Source organism: Megascapheus bottae, chromosome 15 (assembly GCF_031878675.1).
Source record: "Megascapheus bottae isolate mThoBot1 chromosome 15, mThoBot2.hap1, whole genome shotgun sequence".
NCBI lineage: Eukaryota > Metazoa > Chordata > Mammalia > Rodentia > Geomyidae > Megascapheus > Megascapheus bottae.
The window spans coordinates 27,976,706-27,992,792 of NC_143523.1; the positions used below are offsets into that span (position 1 = coordinate 27,976,706).

Sequence of the window (16,087 nt, forward strand, 5' to 3'; positions counted from 1 at the left end):
GGCCAAACTCCCAGCCCCCTGAGTCTCTTTTGCTCAAGGCTAGAACTTTACTACTTGACCCACTTCCTGATTTTTCTGTTTATGTGGTACTGAGGAATTGAACCCTGGGCTTCATGCCTGCTGGGCAAGCCACATTTAAAGCCCCCTTTTATATTTTTACTTGTTTTTGACACAGAGTCTCCCTATCTTTGTCCCTAGCCTTGAACTTGAGATCCTCTTTTACCTCCTGAGTAGCTGGGATTATGGGTATAAGCCTCACCACACTGTAGGAGTTGATTTTTTGTAAAAGCTTGTAGTTAGTGTGGGCCGGGGGTTTGGCCTAGTGGTAGAGTGCTTGCCTAGCATGCACGAAGATCCGGGTTCGATTCCTCGGTACCACATATATAGAAAAAAAGCCAGAAGTGGTGCTGAGGCTCAAGTGGTAGAGCTCTAGCCTTGAGAAAGTCCAAGGACAGTGCTCACGCCCTGAGCTTAAGCCCAGGACTGGCCAAAAAAAAAAAAAAAAAAAAAAAAGCTTGTAGTTAGTGATAAGTGATAATCCGAATAATGAGGTTATATATCTTTCAGAAATCTAGTGAATGAATTGAGCTATGATCACAAATAAGGAACACTCTTAAAATGTAGTTTAGGAAGGTTTGTAAATGACAGGTAGAGCTATGCTGCATGGCCATATATGTTTGGGTGGAGTTTGAGGGTTTCTCTGTTTTTCAGCCTTACATGACAAGGTAGTTAGTTAGCAAAGAGTGAGGTAATATCAAATAGCTATGAGATAAATGAGGCAAACTCAGAACACAAAATATGAATTAAGTCATGCAAATGTCAAGATCTCTTGTGATTTTAGAAATATCAACATTAAAGTGTTTGTAGTAGAACTCCTCTCTATTTTGATGTTTGAAAATAAGAGTTGGGCATGGTGGTCCATACTGATAATCCTAGCTGCTTAGAAGACTGGAGCAAGAGGATCTCAAGTTCGAGGCCATCCTGAGCAACATAGCAAGTCTCAAAAAAGATGTAGGGAAAGGAAATAGAATGAAAGCTATATATCTTAACCCCAGAAATCACACACACACACACACACACACACACACACACACACACACACACAATCTGAAAAAGTAATACATGAAGAAAAAAACCTCATCAGAAATTTGTATTAATTTACTTCTGTTCTTTTGAGTGACTTCATGTGTTTCTATAGTAGTTTTGAAATAGAGAAGGGAAAAGATTTTGGCTGTTCTTCAGTGATCTGTTTCTCCAAACAGAATCCCACAAACACTGGTAGTAACTAGATTTAGTCCCGTAGGAGGAAGTAGGAGGAAATGGATGATGAGAGAGTTGTAGGGAGTGGAAACCAGTGCTCCCTGATCTGTAGGAACATAGGTGGCAGGGTGGGATAAACTGGAAATGGGTGGAGGTGCACTGCTTGTAAGGGTGACATTTTCCTTATTGTCCTGTACTCTTAATTATTATGTAATTAATAGGATGTTGCACGCTCCTTAAGATTAGAAGTATGTGTGGCCCAAATTTTCTTTTCCAGCTTCTCAGGTGGCAATTTAGTAAGTTTTCTTTTTTTGTACAATGTATTATAAGTCACAAAGAAGCATAACTAGGGTCTGTACTGCTGGCACCAGAAGTTCAGGTAGGGAGGAGGCATGGGAAAGGCAGAGTCTTATTGGAGAGTATAGCCAGCTTTCATTTCCAGGATCAGGTCTTCTTTTTCTCCTTCCTTCCCCTTACTGAATTTAATCCCCAGTGTACACACCCAAAACCAGAGCTTATATATATATATATATTGTGTGTGTGTGTGTGTGTGTGTGTGTGTGTGTGTGTGTGTGAGAGAGAGAGAGAGAGAGAGAGAGAGAGAGAGTGTTCATGTGTCCATCCATATTAGGGCTCAAAGTCAAGGTGTAGGTGCTTTCCTGGAGCTTTTTTGCTCAAGTCTAGTACTGTTACTTGAGCCACTCATTTCTAGCTTTTAGGTGATTAACTAGAGATTAGTTTCACATACTTTCCTGCTTGGGCTAGATTCGAATTGTGGTCCTCAGATCTCAGCCTTCTGAGTAGCTCAGATTACAGGCATTAGCTACCAGATGCCTAGCCCAGAATTGGGACTTTTAACTACTATTCTGTTTAGCTTGCTTTATTACCACCTAGAATTGAATTCTCTAGGATATCAAAAGAGATATAATGACAGTTCTCCTGGAATTAGGATTTTCTTTTTTTTCTTTTTCTGCCAGTCCTGGGGCTTGAACTCAGGGCTTAGTCACTGTCCTTAAGCTTTCTCAAGGCTAGTACCCTACCACTTGAGCTACAGTACCATTTCTGGCTTTCAGAGTCATGAACTTTCCTGCCTGGGCTACTTAAAGAAGTAGGGAGTGCGGGGCCGGGAGTTTGGCCTAGTGGTTAAAGTGCTTGCCTAGCATGCATGAAGACCCGGGTTCGATTCCTCGGTACCACATATATAGAAAAAAGCCGGAAGTGGTGCTGAGGCTCAAGTGGTAGAGCTCTAGCCTTGAGAAAGTCCAAGGACAGGGCTCAGGCCCTGAGCTCAAGCCCAGGACTGGCAAAAAAAAAAAAAAAAAAAAAAGAAGTAGGGAGTGAAGCTGGGCACCGTTTGCAATGCCTATAAGCCTAGCTACTCGGAAGGCTAAGTTCTGATGATCACAGTTTGAAGCCAGCCCAAGCAGGAAAGTCCTTGAGACTTTCTGACATTTGACGGCCAACCTTAGTGTGGATTACTCATTTTTAAAAATCTTCACAGCGGGCTGGGAGTTTGGCCTAGTGGTTAAAGTGCTTGCCTAGCATGCACGAAGACCCATGTTCGATTCCTTGGTACCACATACATACAAAAAAAAAAAAGCTGGAAGTGGTGCTGAGGCTCAAGTGGTAGAGCTCTAGCCTTGAGAAAGTCCAAGGACAGTGCTCAGGCCCTGAGCTCAAGCCCAGGACTGGCAAAAAAAAAAAAAAAAAGAAAAGAAAAGAAAAAAAAATCTTCACAGCAATTCTATAAATTAGTTCCTATTATTCCTATATATGGAAAAAAGTAAACTGTGGCTTAGGGCATTTAAGGAACTTTTCGGTGTCACAGCTAAGAAAGGAAGGAGCTAGGAATTGAGTTGTTGCTTTTAACTACTGAGTATCTGTCCATTTTTTCCCAGTAAAATAAACCACCCTCAGAAATACTTAATTATTATATGGTAGAGTCATAACAGGTATCTCTGAATCTCCCAGGTGCCAAGGCAGTGCTTTCTCGAAGCAAGCCCAGGGTGGAAGGGCTGTACTGGTCAGCCACTCTCTCCCTCCATGGTTGGAGCTTGACATGACAGTGAGAGCCAGAAAGTAGGATTCAAGATTTCCATGGCAGCATTTTGATATAAATGACCCAGCTACATTCACACTAATTTGGGTCAGTATGTGTCTAGAGACTGAACTGGTACTTGTTACCAGCTGTATTCAGTGTTCCTCCGTGTGGACCTCTAAATGGAAAAAGTCATCTGCTTCCTTTCCTCTGCTTTCCTCCCTTCGCTTATTACAACATCTGTTTTTCTCTCTTTGAGAATACATATATCCCTTTGCTTAATGTTTGAAGTCCCTTTCTACTTAGAAAAGCAGAAGCTGCTGTATATTGTCTGTTTTCTGCTTCAGTATTTTACTTTTTTTTTCCCCCAGTCCTGGGGCTTGAACTCAGGGCCTAGGCACTGTCCTTGAGATTTTTTTTTCCCCTAAAAGCTAGCATTCATCACTTGAGCCACAGCACCACTTCCTTCTTTTTCTATGTATATGGTACTGAGGAATCGAACCCAGGCTTTGTGCATGCTAGGCAAGCACTCTACCACTAGGCCAAACTCCTGGCCCTTCCTGAGCCTCTTTTGCTCAAGGCTAGCATTTTACCACTTGAGCCACAGCACCACTTCTGGAGATGGTCTCATGGACTTTCTTCCCAGGCTGGCTTCAAACCATGACCCGTAGAGCTCGGCCTCCTGAGTAGCTGGGATTATAGATGTGAGCCACCAACACCCAGCCTTTACAAATTTTGGATGACGCAGTTGTCATTTAGAGCATTTGCCAGCTGATTCTGTCATACTGCTTAAAGAAGTGTCAAATATCTGTACATTTACACGCTGATAATTAAAATTGCATTTTCCTGTTCCTGAGAAATAACCACTCTTCTAATGCATTGCTAGTTGCATTTTCTCATATATAATCTTGCCACTTGTATTTTTTTATTCAACACTGTGTTGAGTTGTTCATGTTGTTGCGTGTGCCTCTGGTCTATATTTTTATTGCTATTTGGACTACTTATGAGATGAATTTACCTCTGCTTGCCGCTTTGTTAGAGGAACACAGTTGTAAGCGTGCTTGTTCATGTCTCCTTTGAGCTCTCGGAGTGCATGTGTCCAGGTGCATTGTTACTCCATAAAAGACAATGCTTGTCTTTAGGTTCACCAGATACTGCCAGTGGCTTTTTGTCATCACTGACCTTGCAACACTGTCCCCTGAAGTATATGAACTCTCATACCCTCACATTCTTAATAGCAGTTGGAATTGGACTTTAAAACGAGCCTAATATTTATTGTATGTTCCATATGCCTTTCGATTCTTTTACATTTTGTTTTGGTTTTGGACACTGGGTTTTGAACTCAGGGCCATGTACTTGTCAGACAGGCCCTATACCCACTCTATTAAGTAAGCCATGCCCCGCCCACATGCTTTTTTTTTTTTTTCTTACTTGATATAAGCCTACTAATATCAGGTTAGAAGACTGAGCCTTGCCTCCTGCTTTTCTTTTGCTTTTTATGTACTGGTACTGTGACTTTAATTCAGACCTGGGTACTGCCCTTAGCTTTCTCATTCAAGGCTGGAACTCTGCCACTTGAACCACTTCTGTGTTTTTGGTGGTTACTTGGCGATAAGAGCCTCACAGACCTAACTGGCTGTGCTGGCTTCAAACCACAGTCCTCAGATCTCAGTCCTGTGAGTAGCTAGGATTTCAGGTGGTAGCCATCATTGCCAGTTGCCTCCTGTTCTCTCTTTCTTTTCTTTTCTTTTCTTCCTCTCTTTCTTTCTTTTTCATCTAACTGTTCCTTAAGAACTTCGACCAAAATATAGAAGGATTGTAAAAAGAATATCCAGCTAGCCTTCCTGTTCTTAGTAAATTCATGAGCGGGTTTGTTACAGATGTGCTGATCATTTCAACAGCAAGCCTGACTCTGGCTCCACTATTAAAACAGAGTTGTAATGTTTCTCTGCTAGTGCTATAGTGGAATAACTCTTCCTCTTTCTCATTCGGGAGCTTTGGAGGAAGAACTGCCATTGTGGGCACATCCTACTGAACAGGTCCTCCTCCCATTACATATTAGAAACAACTGAAAACATCTAGGTTTAAACTCGGGGGCCTAGGCATGGACTATGATATTCATAAAAGCCACTCTGAATTCTCACTGAATGCAATTGAGCTTCTGTTTAGTAGCTGATATCAATACATTGTTTGCACTTAGGCAGACCAGGTTACTATGGACAAAAGCTTTGTTTGTTTGTTTATTTTTGTGCTAGTACTGGGGCTTAAACTCAGGATCTGGGAACTGTGCCTTAGCTGGCAGATGAACACTTCTACTTCTAGTTTTTTGCTGGTTCATTGAAGATAAAAGTCTCACAGGCTTTATTACCTGGGCTGAAAACCTGATTTTGATCTAAAACTGTCACATACTGGTATGGCCACCTAGTATGTAGAAATAAAGTTTCTCTAAACTTGGATCTAATCATGGTTTACTTGTAGGAATCTGAGCTTGGCAGTTTGAAAGGCTAGTGGAGCTCTGAGGATGGGTCACTCTGAAATTAAGACTTTGAAATCTTCATTTAGTAGAAAAGGAGGCACCACCAAGGCTTGAGCTTCACTTTGGTCTGAGAGAATGTCAGAGTTCCCCAGCGCGCGCGCACACACACACACACACACACGCATTCTGGCTTTTTTTTTTTCTTCAAGGCTACAGCTCTACCACTTGAGCCATAGCACCACTCTCAGCTTTTTCTTTTTCTTTTCTTTTCCCTCTCTTTCTTTCTTTCTTTCTTTCTTTCTTTCTTTCTTTCTTTCTTTCTTTCTTTCTTTCTCTCTCTCTCTCTCTCTCTCTCTCTCTCTCTCTCTCTCTCTCTCTCTCTCTTTCTTTCTCTCTTTCTTTCTTCCTTTCTTTCTTTCTTTCTTTGTCATGAGGCTTGAACTCTGGGCCTGAATGCTGTCCCTGAGCTCTTCAACTTAAGGCTACCACACTACCCCTAGGCCTGGGCATTGTCCCTGAGTTCTTCAGCTCAAGGCTACCGCCCTATCCCTTGAGCCTCAGCCCCACTTCCCATTTTCTAGAGATTAATTGGAGATAGGAGTCTCAGGTCCTTTTGTGCCCAGGATGGATTTGAACCTTGATCCTCAGATCTCAGCTTCCTGAGTAGCTAAGATTACAGGTGTGAGACTTTCAGCTTTTTCTATGTATGTGGTACTAGAACCTGGGTCTTCATGCAGACTAGGCAAGCACTCTACCACTAGGCCAAACTCCTGGCTATTTTTTAAGAGAACCTGAGCCCCTCCAGTAGACCTGAGTTGGATAGATATGGAACAGAACTGGGTCTTTAATAAGAAAGAGGAGGATTATTTATAAACCTGGGAACTCGGTTGACAGGCTACTTCTATCACTGAACATAAATGATTGCTTTGGGACTTTTTTTACATCTTCTGTTCTCACTGGTTTAAGCATCATGGATTTGAATCTTGACTTGGTTCTATGTAACACTTTTAGATTAGAATGTGTGTGCCAGCTGGTATCTTTACAGACTTCCAATTCATTGAAAGGGATATTCTCTGGAGCCTAGTTTATTGAATGTCATATAAATAGGAAATACTTTTAAGTATATAAACCACATAAAGAACACATACTCAGGATAGAAGGGGTGGCATTGACCAAGAAGCATTGTATTCCTAACCTGAAGGATTTGTAACTCCTTTGTACATGTACTTGATAGTGAAAAAAGAAAAAAGAAAAAAAGGTTGGCGGGGGGAGTGGGAATTGCAGGAGAGAAAATCCTACATGGTCATGCAAGCAGGACGGATAACATAAAGTTCTTAGGGTCTTTAGGTGTTTCTAGTCAAGATGCTATTTTTGAGAGATGTGGATGATGGGAAGCGTATCGTTTAGTCCCTAATTTGCAAGATCTTTGCAAAAGAGTATTTGGGCAGTTCTACTATGTACTTTACCATGCATTATTTTACCTCAATTTAATTATTAAAATTTTAAAAGCAAGCCTCGTAGTGGAATAGTGTATATATCACTTGAGATTTATAAAAATAGCATTGCATCCTATTTTTTGCCTGCCTACATCATAAGCATTCACATCACAGATTTAGTGTTTCAGCTCAAAATAGAACATTTTTTTTCTCTTCCACAAGTAACTTGACAAGTTCCAAAATGATCCCTTGGTGACTCTGTTCAGTTAATTATGGCCCACACAGGGAATTGAAAATTAAATTAAGTGTGAATGGAGGTTATGTGAATCTCATTTTGTCTTAAAAGTGTTCATAATAACTTTTATAGGATTTTTAAAACTTTTTTTTATCACTATTATAAAGTTGGTGAATAGAGGTCTCATAAGAATTTTAAGACCCTTCTCTCTCTGACTGAGATGGTGTTTTGCTGTATAGCCTTGTCTTGCCTTGAACTTTCAATCTCCTTAGCCTCCTGAGTACAGGAATTACAGGAATCCACTATCATGCCCAGATCAAAAAATGTAATTTATGTAAAAATTACATAAAAAGGTAATTTAGTTCCTTATGGAAAAATCTAATTGAAAAGTCTTACTAGGGGCCAGGAATTTGGCCTAGTGGTTAAAGTGCTTGCCTAGCATGCATGAAGACCTGGGTTCGATTCCTCGGTACCACAAGTAGAAAAAAGCCGGAAGTGGTGCTGAGGCTCAAGTGGTAGAGCTCTAGCCTTGAGAAAGTCCAAAGACAGTGCTCAGGCCCTGAGCTCAAGCCCAGGACTGGCAAAAAAAAAAAAAAAAAAAAAAAAAAAAAAAGTCTTACTAGTTTGTACTCTACTCTGATATCAGACGTTTGACTAATTGCCATATATGTTGGAATTTTGTTGTCAAACTTCATCTTATAGCAATACATGTAATCATTAACAAAACTTTATAAAGCTCACAAACGGTGGTTGTGCTTGTGGTGACATATGCCTATAATGCTAGATAGAACTCAAGAGAGAGAGGCAGGAGAATTGTGGGTTCAAGGCCAACCTGGGATACATAGGGAGCCCTGTTTCAAAAGAATAAGAAAGGGGGCGGCGAATAGGGCTGAACACCAGGGGCTGATACCTGCGATCCTAGCTACTCAGGAGCTTGAGAAACAGAGGATCACAGTTTGAAGTCTGTCCATGTAGAAAGAGACTCTTCATTTCTAGTTAATCAACAAAGAAAGGGATAGCGTAGTGGTAGAGCACTAGCCATGAATGAAAAAGCTGAGTGAGAGCGTGGTGCCCTGAATTAAAGTCCTGGTACAGGCACATTTAAAAGAACACAAAAGGAAAAAAAAAAAAACTCACAAGTTTTTCTAAGAAATGTTTCTCTTTCTTTGCAGGTAACAAATATACTCTAGAGACTCGACCCAACCAAGAAGGCATTGATGTTAGAGAAGAGCTATTGAAATTCCATTCCACTTACTATTCATCCAATTTAATGGCTATTTGTGTCTTGGGTCGAGGTAAGAACTCTACAGTTTGGTGACTTCCTCTAAGTATTGGAAGAATTTGGGAGAATGATCTACTTCTTGGTGAATATGACAATGAAAATCTTATTTTTACTTCTGTTCAAAAAAAAAGCTTAGATGGCTTTAGAAGTTACTAATAGGTGTTTTAAGTTATTGAGCAGAAAGGAAGTAAAGGGAAGAATGACAGATTTGACCTAATAACACTCCAAAAAAACAAAATCAAAACATCTGTAACATCAAGTGCAGTCCTTCTTTACAGTAGGACGTTACAGATAGACATAAGCCTCCAGGCCCAGCTTATTTGTTGAGTTAGACTGTTGTTAACACTTTGCCTAGGCTCACTTGAACTATAGTCCCTCTGATGAACTGTCAGACATGGCCAATATCATCCTTAAAAATACATATATACGGCCGGGAGTTTGGCCTAGTGGTTAAAGTGCTTGCCTAGCATGCATGAAGACCCGGGTTCAATTCCTCATACATAGAAAAAAAGCCAGAAGTGGTGCTGAGGCTCAAGTGGTAGAGCTCTAGCCTTGAGAAAATCCAAGGACAGTGCTCAGGCCCTGAGCTCAAGCCCAGGACTGGCAAAAAAAAAAATACATATATACGTTGGATGCAGATAGGTCACACCTGTAATTCTAGCTATTCAGGAGGCTGAGATTATGGTTTGAAGCCAGCTTGGGCAGAATAATCTGTGAGACTCTTTATCTCCAATAAATCCATAAAAGCAGAAAGTAGAGTTGTGGCTCAAGTTGTAGAGCACTAGTCTTGAGCAAAAAAAAGTTCAGGGATGGCTGAGTTCAAGCCCCAAACATAATTAGCCAGATATAATGTATTGGTGTATACCTGTAATCTTAGGACTCAGAAAGTGAGGCAGGCAAGTTTGAGGACAGTCTGAGCACCATAGTGAGATACTATCTTGAAAACCCAACAAAACATACATGCTTACTCCTTTCTAGGAGTAAGGATTTAGAAAACAGTTATTTGTTTATGTGTATATTTATTTATTGTTTCTATACAAAGGCTTGAACTCTGGGCTTGGTTGCTCTCCTTTAGCCTTTTTGTTCAGGACTATTGCTCTACCCTTTGAACTCCACTTTCCCCTTTTTGTTGGTTAACTACAGATTAGAATCTCATGGACTTTCCTGCCTGGGCTGGCTTTAAGCCTTAATCCTCAGATCTCAGCCTCCTGAGTAGCAGGATTACACTGGCATCTGACTTTAGAAGTTATTTGTGCAGTGATAGGATTTACTTTATTAAATACAGGTTTGCTTTTATTTATTTTTTTTTTCTTGTCAGATTTTACTTTTGTGTATTTTAAAATTTTTTGTATTTATGTATGGAAGAATCCAGCCCAAGGCTTCATGCATGCTAGGCAAGCACTCTAAAACTAAGCCATATTCCCAGGCCTCAGGTTTTCCTTTTTTTTTTTTTTTTTTGCCAGTCTCAGTGCTTGAAATCAGGACCTGAACACTGTCTTTGGGCTTTCTCAAGGTTAGAGCTCTACCACTTGAGCCACAGCACCACTTCTGGCTTTTTCTATGGATGTGGTACTGAGGAATCGAACCCCAATCTTCATGCATGCTAGGCATGCACTCTAAATATTAGGCCAAACTCCTAGCCAACATTTTTCCTTTAAAGCTGAGAAACATTGTAGGAGCTCTTTATTAAGACTGTAAATACTACCTATATTATATTATAGTTATTTAAATATTCTTTCCAATGTCTCTTTTCTTATAGAATCTTTAGATGACTTGACTAATCTGGTGGTCAAGTTATTTTCTGAAGTAGAGAATAAAAATGTCCCATTGCCAGAATTTCCTGAACACCCTTTCCAAGAGGAACATCTGAAAGTAAGTGTACTACTCTTTTTTTTTTTTTGGTGGGTCATGGGCTTGAACCCTGGGCCTGGTCGCTATCCCTGAGCTCTTCAGCTCAAGGCTACCACCCTACCCTGAGCCTGATTGTTGTCCCTGAGTTCTTCAGCTCAAGACCACAGTCCTACTCCTTGAGCCACAGCCCCACTTCTGGTTTTCTAGTGATTAATTGGAGATGAGTCTCATGGACTTTAATGCCTGGGCTGGGTTTGAACCTCTATCCTCAGATCTCAGCCTCCTGAGTAGCTGGGATTACAGGCATGAGCTATCCTGCCCGGCTTGTGATATATATATATTTTTATTTTTATTTTTTGGATCATGGGGCTTGAACTCTGGCCTGGACACTGCCCCTGAGCTCTTCAGCTCAAAGCTACCACCCTACCCTGGGCCTGGGTGCTATCCCTGAGCTCTCTTCAGCTCAAGGCTACCACCTTAACCTTGAGCCACAGCACTTCTAGTGAATTGGAGATAAGAGTCTCTCAGCTTTGTATTGCCCAGGCTGGCTTTGAACCTTTTGATCCTCAGATCTCAGCCTCCTGAGTAGCTAGGATTACAGGTGTGAGCCACCATGCCCAGCTGTGATATTTTTTTGAAGAGAATATGTTGAATATTCTCTTTTGTACAACTATTTAAAGATAATAAAATTTTGAATGCATTTGTTAGGATAATCAAATCAATCCCCTGTGGGTCACTAAAATACCTATACATTCCGATCTCTGCCTACTAAAAGTAGTTTTGGTAGCTATAGTCTTGGCAGACTATTGAAGTTCTTATTTAGTACCAGAAGGCAAACATCTAGAACTATCTTCAGTACCCAGGACACACACAAGCCTGGATTGCTTACCCACTGTACTAAGACTCTAGATGATTAGGAACCTGATTTATTGAGTGCCTTGTGGTCTGGTAGTTGATACAATGAAATCAGTATTCTTCATAGCCTATGAATATTTTATTCAGTAAAATTGTACATTGCAAATCTTTTGTGATTTTTTTCCCCCCTCCAGCAACTTTATAAAATAGTGCCCATTAAGGATATTAGGAATCTTTATGTGACATTTCCCATACCCGACCTTCAGAAATACTACAAATCAAATCCTGGACATTATCTTGGTCATCTGATTGGGCATGAAGGTCCTGGAAGTCTCTTATCAGAACTGAAATCAAAGGGTAAGTGTGTTGGGCAGTATGTCTGGGTATAGTTCCCATGACAGGGTTGACACTGCTTTCATTTTTTCCTTTCTTCCTGAGAAGGAGTACGTTTTAGGGTAGGGTAGTGTTTTACCCTTCATCATACATACTAGCTGGAACCTAGACCTTGTACATGCTACCTAGACAAGGCAAGTGCCCCCCTATTGGGCTTTGCTTCCTGCTATTTGTCTGTTTAGTTAGTTTTATTTTATTTTTGTGTCTGTGCAAATGCTTGAACTGAGGGTTTCAAGCTCTCCCTGCACTTTCTTACTCACAGCTAGTACTCTACCTCTTGAGCTGCACACTCACAGTCTAGCATTTTGCTGGCTAAGGAGAAACAGAATCTCCTAGACTTTTTTTGTATTTTTTATTTTGGCCTAGATTGGTATTCTCTCTTCCCAACCCCCACCCCAGGTCATGGGGCTTGAACTCTGGGCCTGGGTGCTGTCCTTGAGCTCTTCAGCTTAAGGGTACTGTCCTACCCCTTGAGCAACAACACCACTTCCTGTTTTCTGGAGATGAGTCTTATGGACTTCCATGCCTAGGCTAGCATTGAACCAAAATCCTCAGATCTCAGCCTTCTGAGTAGCTAGGATTACAGGCGTGAGTCATTCTCACCCGGCTTTTTTTGTTTGTTTGTTTGTTTTTTTATTGCCAGTCCTGGGGCTTTTTATTTTTATTTAATTGCCAGTCCTGGGGCTTGAACTCAGGCTGGACACTGTCCAAGGCTAGCATTCTACTAGTTGAACCACAATACCACTTCTAGCCTTTTCTATATATATGGTATAAGGAATCAAATCCAGGGCTTCATGCATGCTAGGTGAGCACTCTACCACTAGGCCATGCTCCCAGCCACTGAGACTCTTATCTCTAATGAAGCATCAGAAAATGGGAAGTGGAGCTGGAGCTCAAAGTGGTCCTGTGTGGATCTTGAACAAAAAGAACTCAGGGACACACCCAGGCCCTGTGTTTAAGCCACATGACCCACCCCCTCCAGTCCAATTAAAAAAAAAAAAATCCCTTATCATGAATGAAGTCCACAATTAACCGTGTTGGTCTTTGTTTGTTTGTTTGTTTTTTAATGATTCAGGCTGGGTAAATACCCTGGTTGGTGGACAGAAGGAAGGTGCTCGAGGTTTTATGTTTTTTATCATTAATGTGGACCTAACTGAGGAAGGATTATGTAAGTATTGGTTGACTTTGCTCTTGACTAAAGATTTACTTCCTCTGATTTATTCTCTTTAATTTTTTTTATGCTGTGGATCTGTTTTGTGTTGAAGAGCTGTAGACAGCTTTATCCGTTGTATTTCACTTGTACTTTGGCCTTTGTTTTGTGAATGATCCCACCCCATCTCTTAATTAATGGCTCGTTATTATTTTGCACTTGTAAAATGTGTGCTTGGCTCTCCATTTGCTCATTTACTCCCCAAATATCCCTGAGCCCTCAGGGCTGTGTGGTGGACATCTAAAACCAGACTCAGAAAGGTAAGGACTCCATTTTCTAACAAGGACTATCTTCCACTTACCTGACTGTACTTTAGGAGTGAGCTCACTGCTTTGAAGGATGCAAGGACTGAATGGTTTTTAAGTGTGCCCCTTTTTTCCAGTACATGTTGAAGATATAATTTTGCACATGTTTCAATACATTCAGAAGTTACGTGCAGAAGGACCTCAAGAATGGGTTTTCCAAGAGTGCAAGGTACTTTTGTTTCACCAAAATTTTTCTTAAGGAGTCTATTTTTCAAAAGCAAATCTATGTGAATTAATTGAAATCTAAGGCCCAGTTAACATTTTGAAGTTTTTCCCTAATGTCTAAAGTCTTGCAATGCATATTTAGTGTTAGTCAAGAATTAATTTGCCCTGGTTTGATTTGCTGCTTGGAGCACAACTAAGGGTTTAAGATACTTTCTTTTTTCTTTTTTCTTTTTGTAAGGAGGGAAAAGTGGATTGCCTTTCTGTCCATCAGAAGAAAGCTAACAGTTTGTTAAGCTGATACTTTTTTAAGGGCTTATGTTACTCCCTGACTGAAGCTACATGGTCTATCATTTTCAAATCTAGTAGTAAAAAACCTAAAGTGAACATCAAAGAAATAGTGAATTGTTTTGTTTATGGTTGTGTTCTTTTTTTCCTTATTGGCTTATTTACTTATTTATTTATTTTTGCCAGTCCTGGGCTTGAGCTCAGGATCTGAGCCCTGTCCTTGGGCTTTCTCAAGGCTAGAGCTCTACCACTTGAGCCTCAGCACCATTTCCAGCTTTTTTCTATGCATGTGGTACCGAGGAATCGAACCTAGGTCTTCGTGCATGCTATGCAAGCACTCTACCACTAGGCCAAACTCCCGGCCCTGCTTATTTATTTTTGAGACAAGATCTTGTTTGCTATGTAGCTCAGGCTGGCTTTGAACTTATATTATTTGTTGCAGCCTCCCGAGTGCTGAGATTCCAGTGTGTGCCCTTGTGTTCAACTATACTTAAGTTCTTAAATGTGATTTTATTGTTAAAAGTATAATATGGAAAAAGCCTAGGTATCTTTTTGTTTTAATGTATAAAACAACATGTTTGCTTTCCAAAATTCTAAGGCTTCTTTTGGGAGGATTTTTATTTATTTAAAAGTAAAAAAAAAAAATTGTGTGTGTGTGTGTGTGCATGTATGTGCATGTGCATGCCCAAGCCCCAGTACTGGGACTTGAAATTCAGGACCTGTGTCCTTCCTTGGCTTTTTCACTCAAGGCTGGGGCTGTTCCTCTGCAGCCACATCTCCACTTCCTTAGGAAGATTTTTTCTTTTATACTTAAGACCTATGAAGATTCTGAACTATATATACTTGATCATTTAATACCTATCAAGATTCTGAAATACATTTTGAGTTAAGATATACCCTCTTTAGATCAAAATCTAAAATTACAGTCTGTGCTTGTGGAAATTAGGATAGTAATTTTTTCTCTGAACGGATCACCAATACTTGTGTGGAACTGTTGAATTTTACAGAGATCTTTCTAAATCTTTAATTCTCTCAATAGTTTAGTCCGTATAATCTTATACTATATTTGTTATTTACTTCCATTCAAATTTGTTTATCAGTTTTACTTTGATTTTAAACCTAGGTTGATTAGTTTTATACACTTTAAGTAATTTTGTTTCCATCTCTTATCTATTCCTAAGTGAAGCATAGCCATTTTCCCCCCCAGAAACTGTGATAAAGTTAAACTTGAAGTAGAATGTTTATAATTTAGGTGAGGCATTAAAATTTAATATTTCCAGGGCAGTATCTTTGAGCTTAAGAATCCAGGCCCAGAGTTCAAGCCTCATGACAGACACCCCCCCCCAAAAAAAATAAAAACCAAACTTATTATTTCTGGCTGGGAATATGGCTTAGTGATAGAATGCTTGCCTAGCATACATGACGCCCTGGGTTTGATTCTTCAGTATATAAACAACAACAAAAAAACCCCAAAACTGGAAGTGGCACTGTGGCTTAAGTTATAGAGTGCTAGCCTTGAGCAAAAGAAGCTCTGGGACTGTACCCAGGCTCTGAATTGAAGCCCCAGGACTGGTTAAAAAAACAGCCAACTTAGTATTTCTAAATAATACTGCTTATGTCTAATTGGATTAACTTCTATTTTAGGATTTGAAAGCTGTTGCTTTTAGATTTAAAGACAAAGAGAGGCCACGGGGCTACACATCTAAGATTGCAGGAATATTGCATGTAAGTTATCTTGTTTACTGTTTCCTTGGTGTATAGAATATTTCAGATCCTGTGTATATTACTTATAAAAATTGATGCTGTGGTATAAAACTATGGACTTGAGGGCCAGGAGCATGACTTAGTGGTAGCATGCTCACCTAGCATGCACAAAGCCAGCCCCCTAGGTTCAATTTCCTGGAACCACATACACAGAAAAAAAAGCTGAGGTGGTGCTGTGACTCAGGTAGCAGAGTGTTAGCCTTGAGGAAGCCCAAGGACAATGCTCAGGCACTGCGTTCAAGCCTCAGGACTGGCAAAAAAAAAAAAAAGGAAAGAAAAGATAATAAAATACAAATTTTGGGTCAGAAACATAGCCTAGTGGTAAAGTACTCACCTAGCATACATGAAGCCCTGGGTTCGATTCCTTGGCACTACATACTCAGAAAAAGCAGAAATTGGTGCTGTGGCTCAAGTGGCAAGGTGATGGTCTTGAGCAAAAAGTGTCCAGGTCCTGAATTCAAGACAGGCAAAAAAAAAAAAAAAGAAGAAGAAGAAAAAAAAGGAAAAAGCCAGAAGTGGGCTGTGGCTCAAG

General features: G+C 40.3%; 1 protein-coding gene across 4 annotated transcripts in view; it reads left to right on the forward strand.

Moving 5' to 3' along the window:
- Ide (insulin degrading enzyme) overlaps positions 1–16,087 on the forward strand; it is a 76,398-nt gene that overhangs the window by 26,680 nt on the left and 33,631 nt on the right. For all 4 annotated transcript variants that reach the window (XR_016537818.1, XM_090346247.1, XM_090346248.1 and 1 more), the window contains exons 5-10: positions 8,618–8,740; positions 10,487–10,599; positions 11,628–11,790; positions 12,902–12,994; positions 13,419–13,510; positions 15,436–15,516. Coding sequence is in view for 3 of the 4 variants with exons in the window: in XM_090346247.1 (XP_090202373.1) it covers positions 8,618–8,740; positions 10,487–10,599; positions 11,628–11,790; positions 12,902–12,994; positions 13,419–13,510; positions 15,436–15,516 (665 nt within the window). In the remaining variant the exon portion in view is untranslated. The remainder of the gene's footprint in view (positions 1–8,617; positions 8,741–10,486; positions 10,600–11,627; positions 11,791–12,901; positions 12,995–13,418; positions 13,511–15,435; positions 15,517–16,087) is intronic.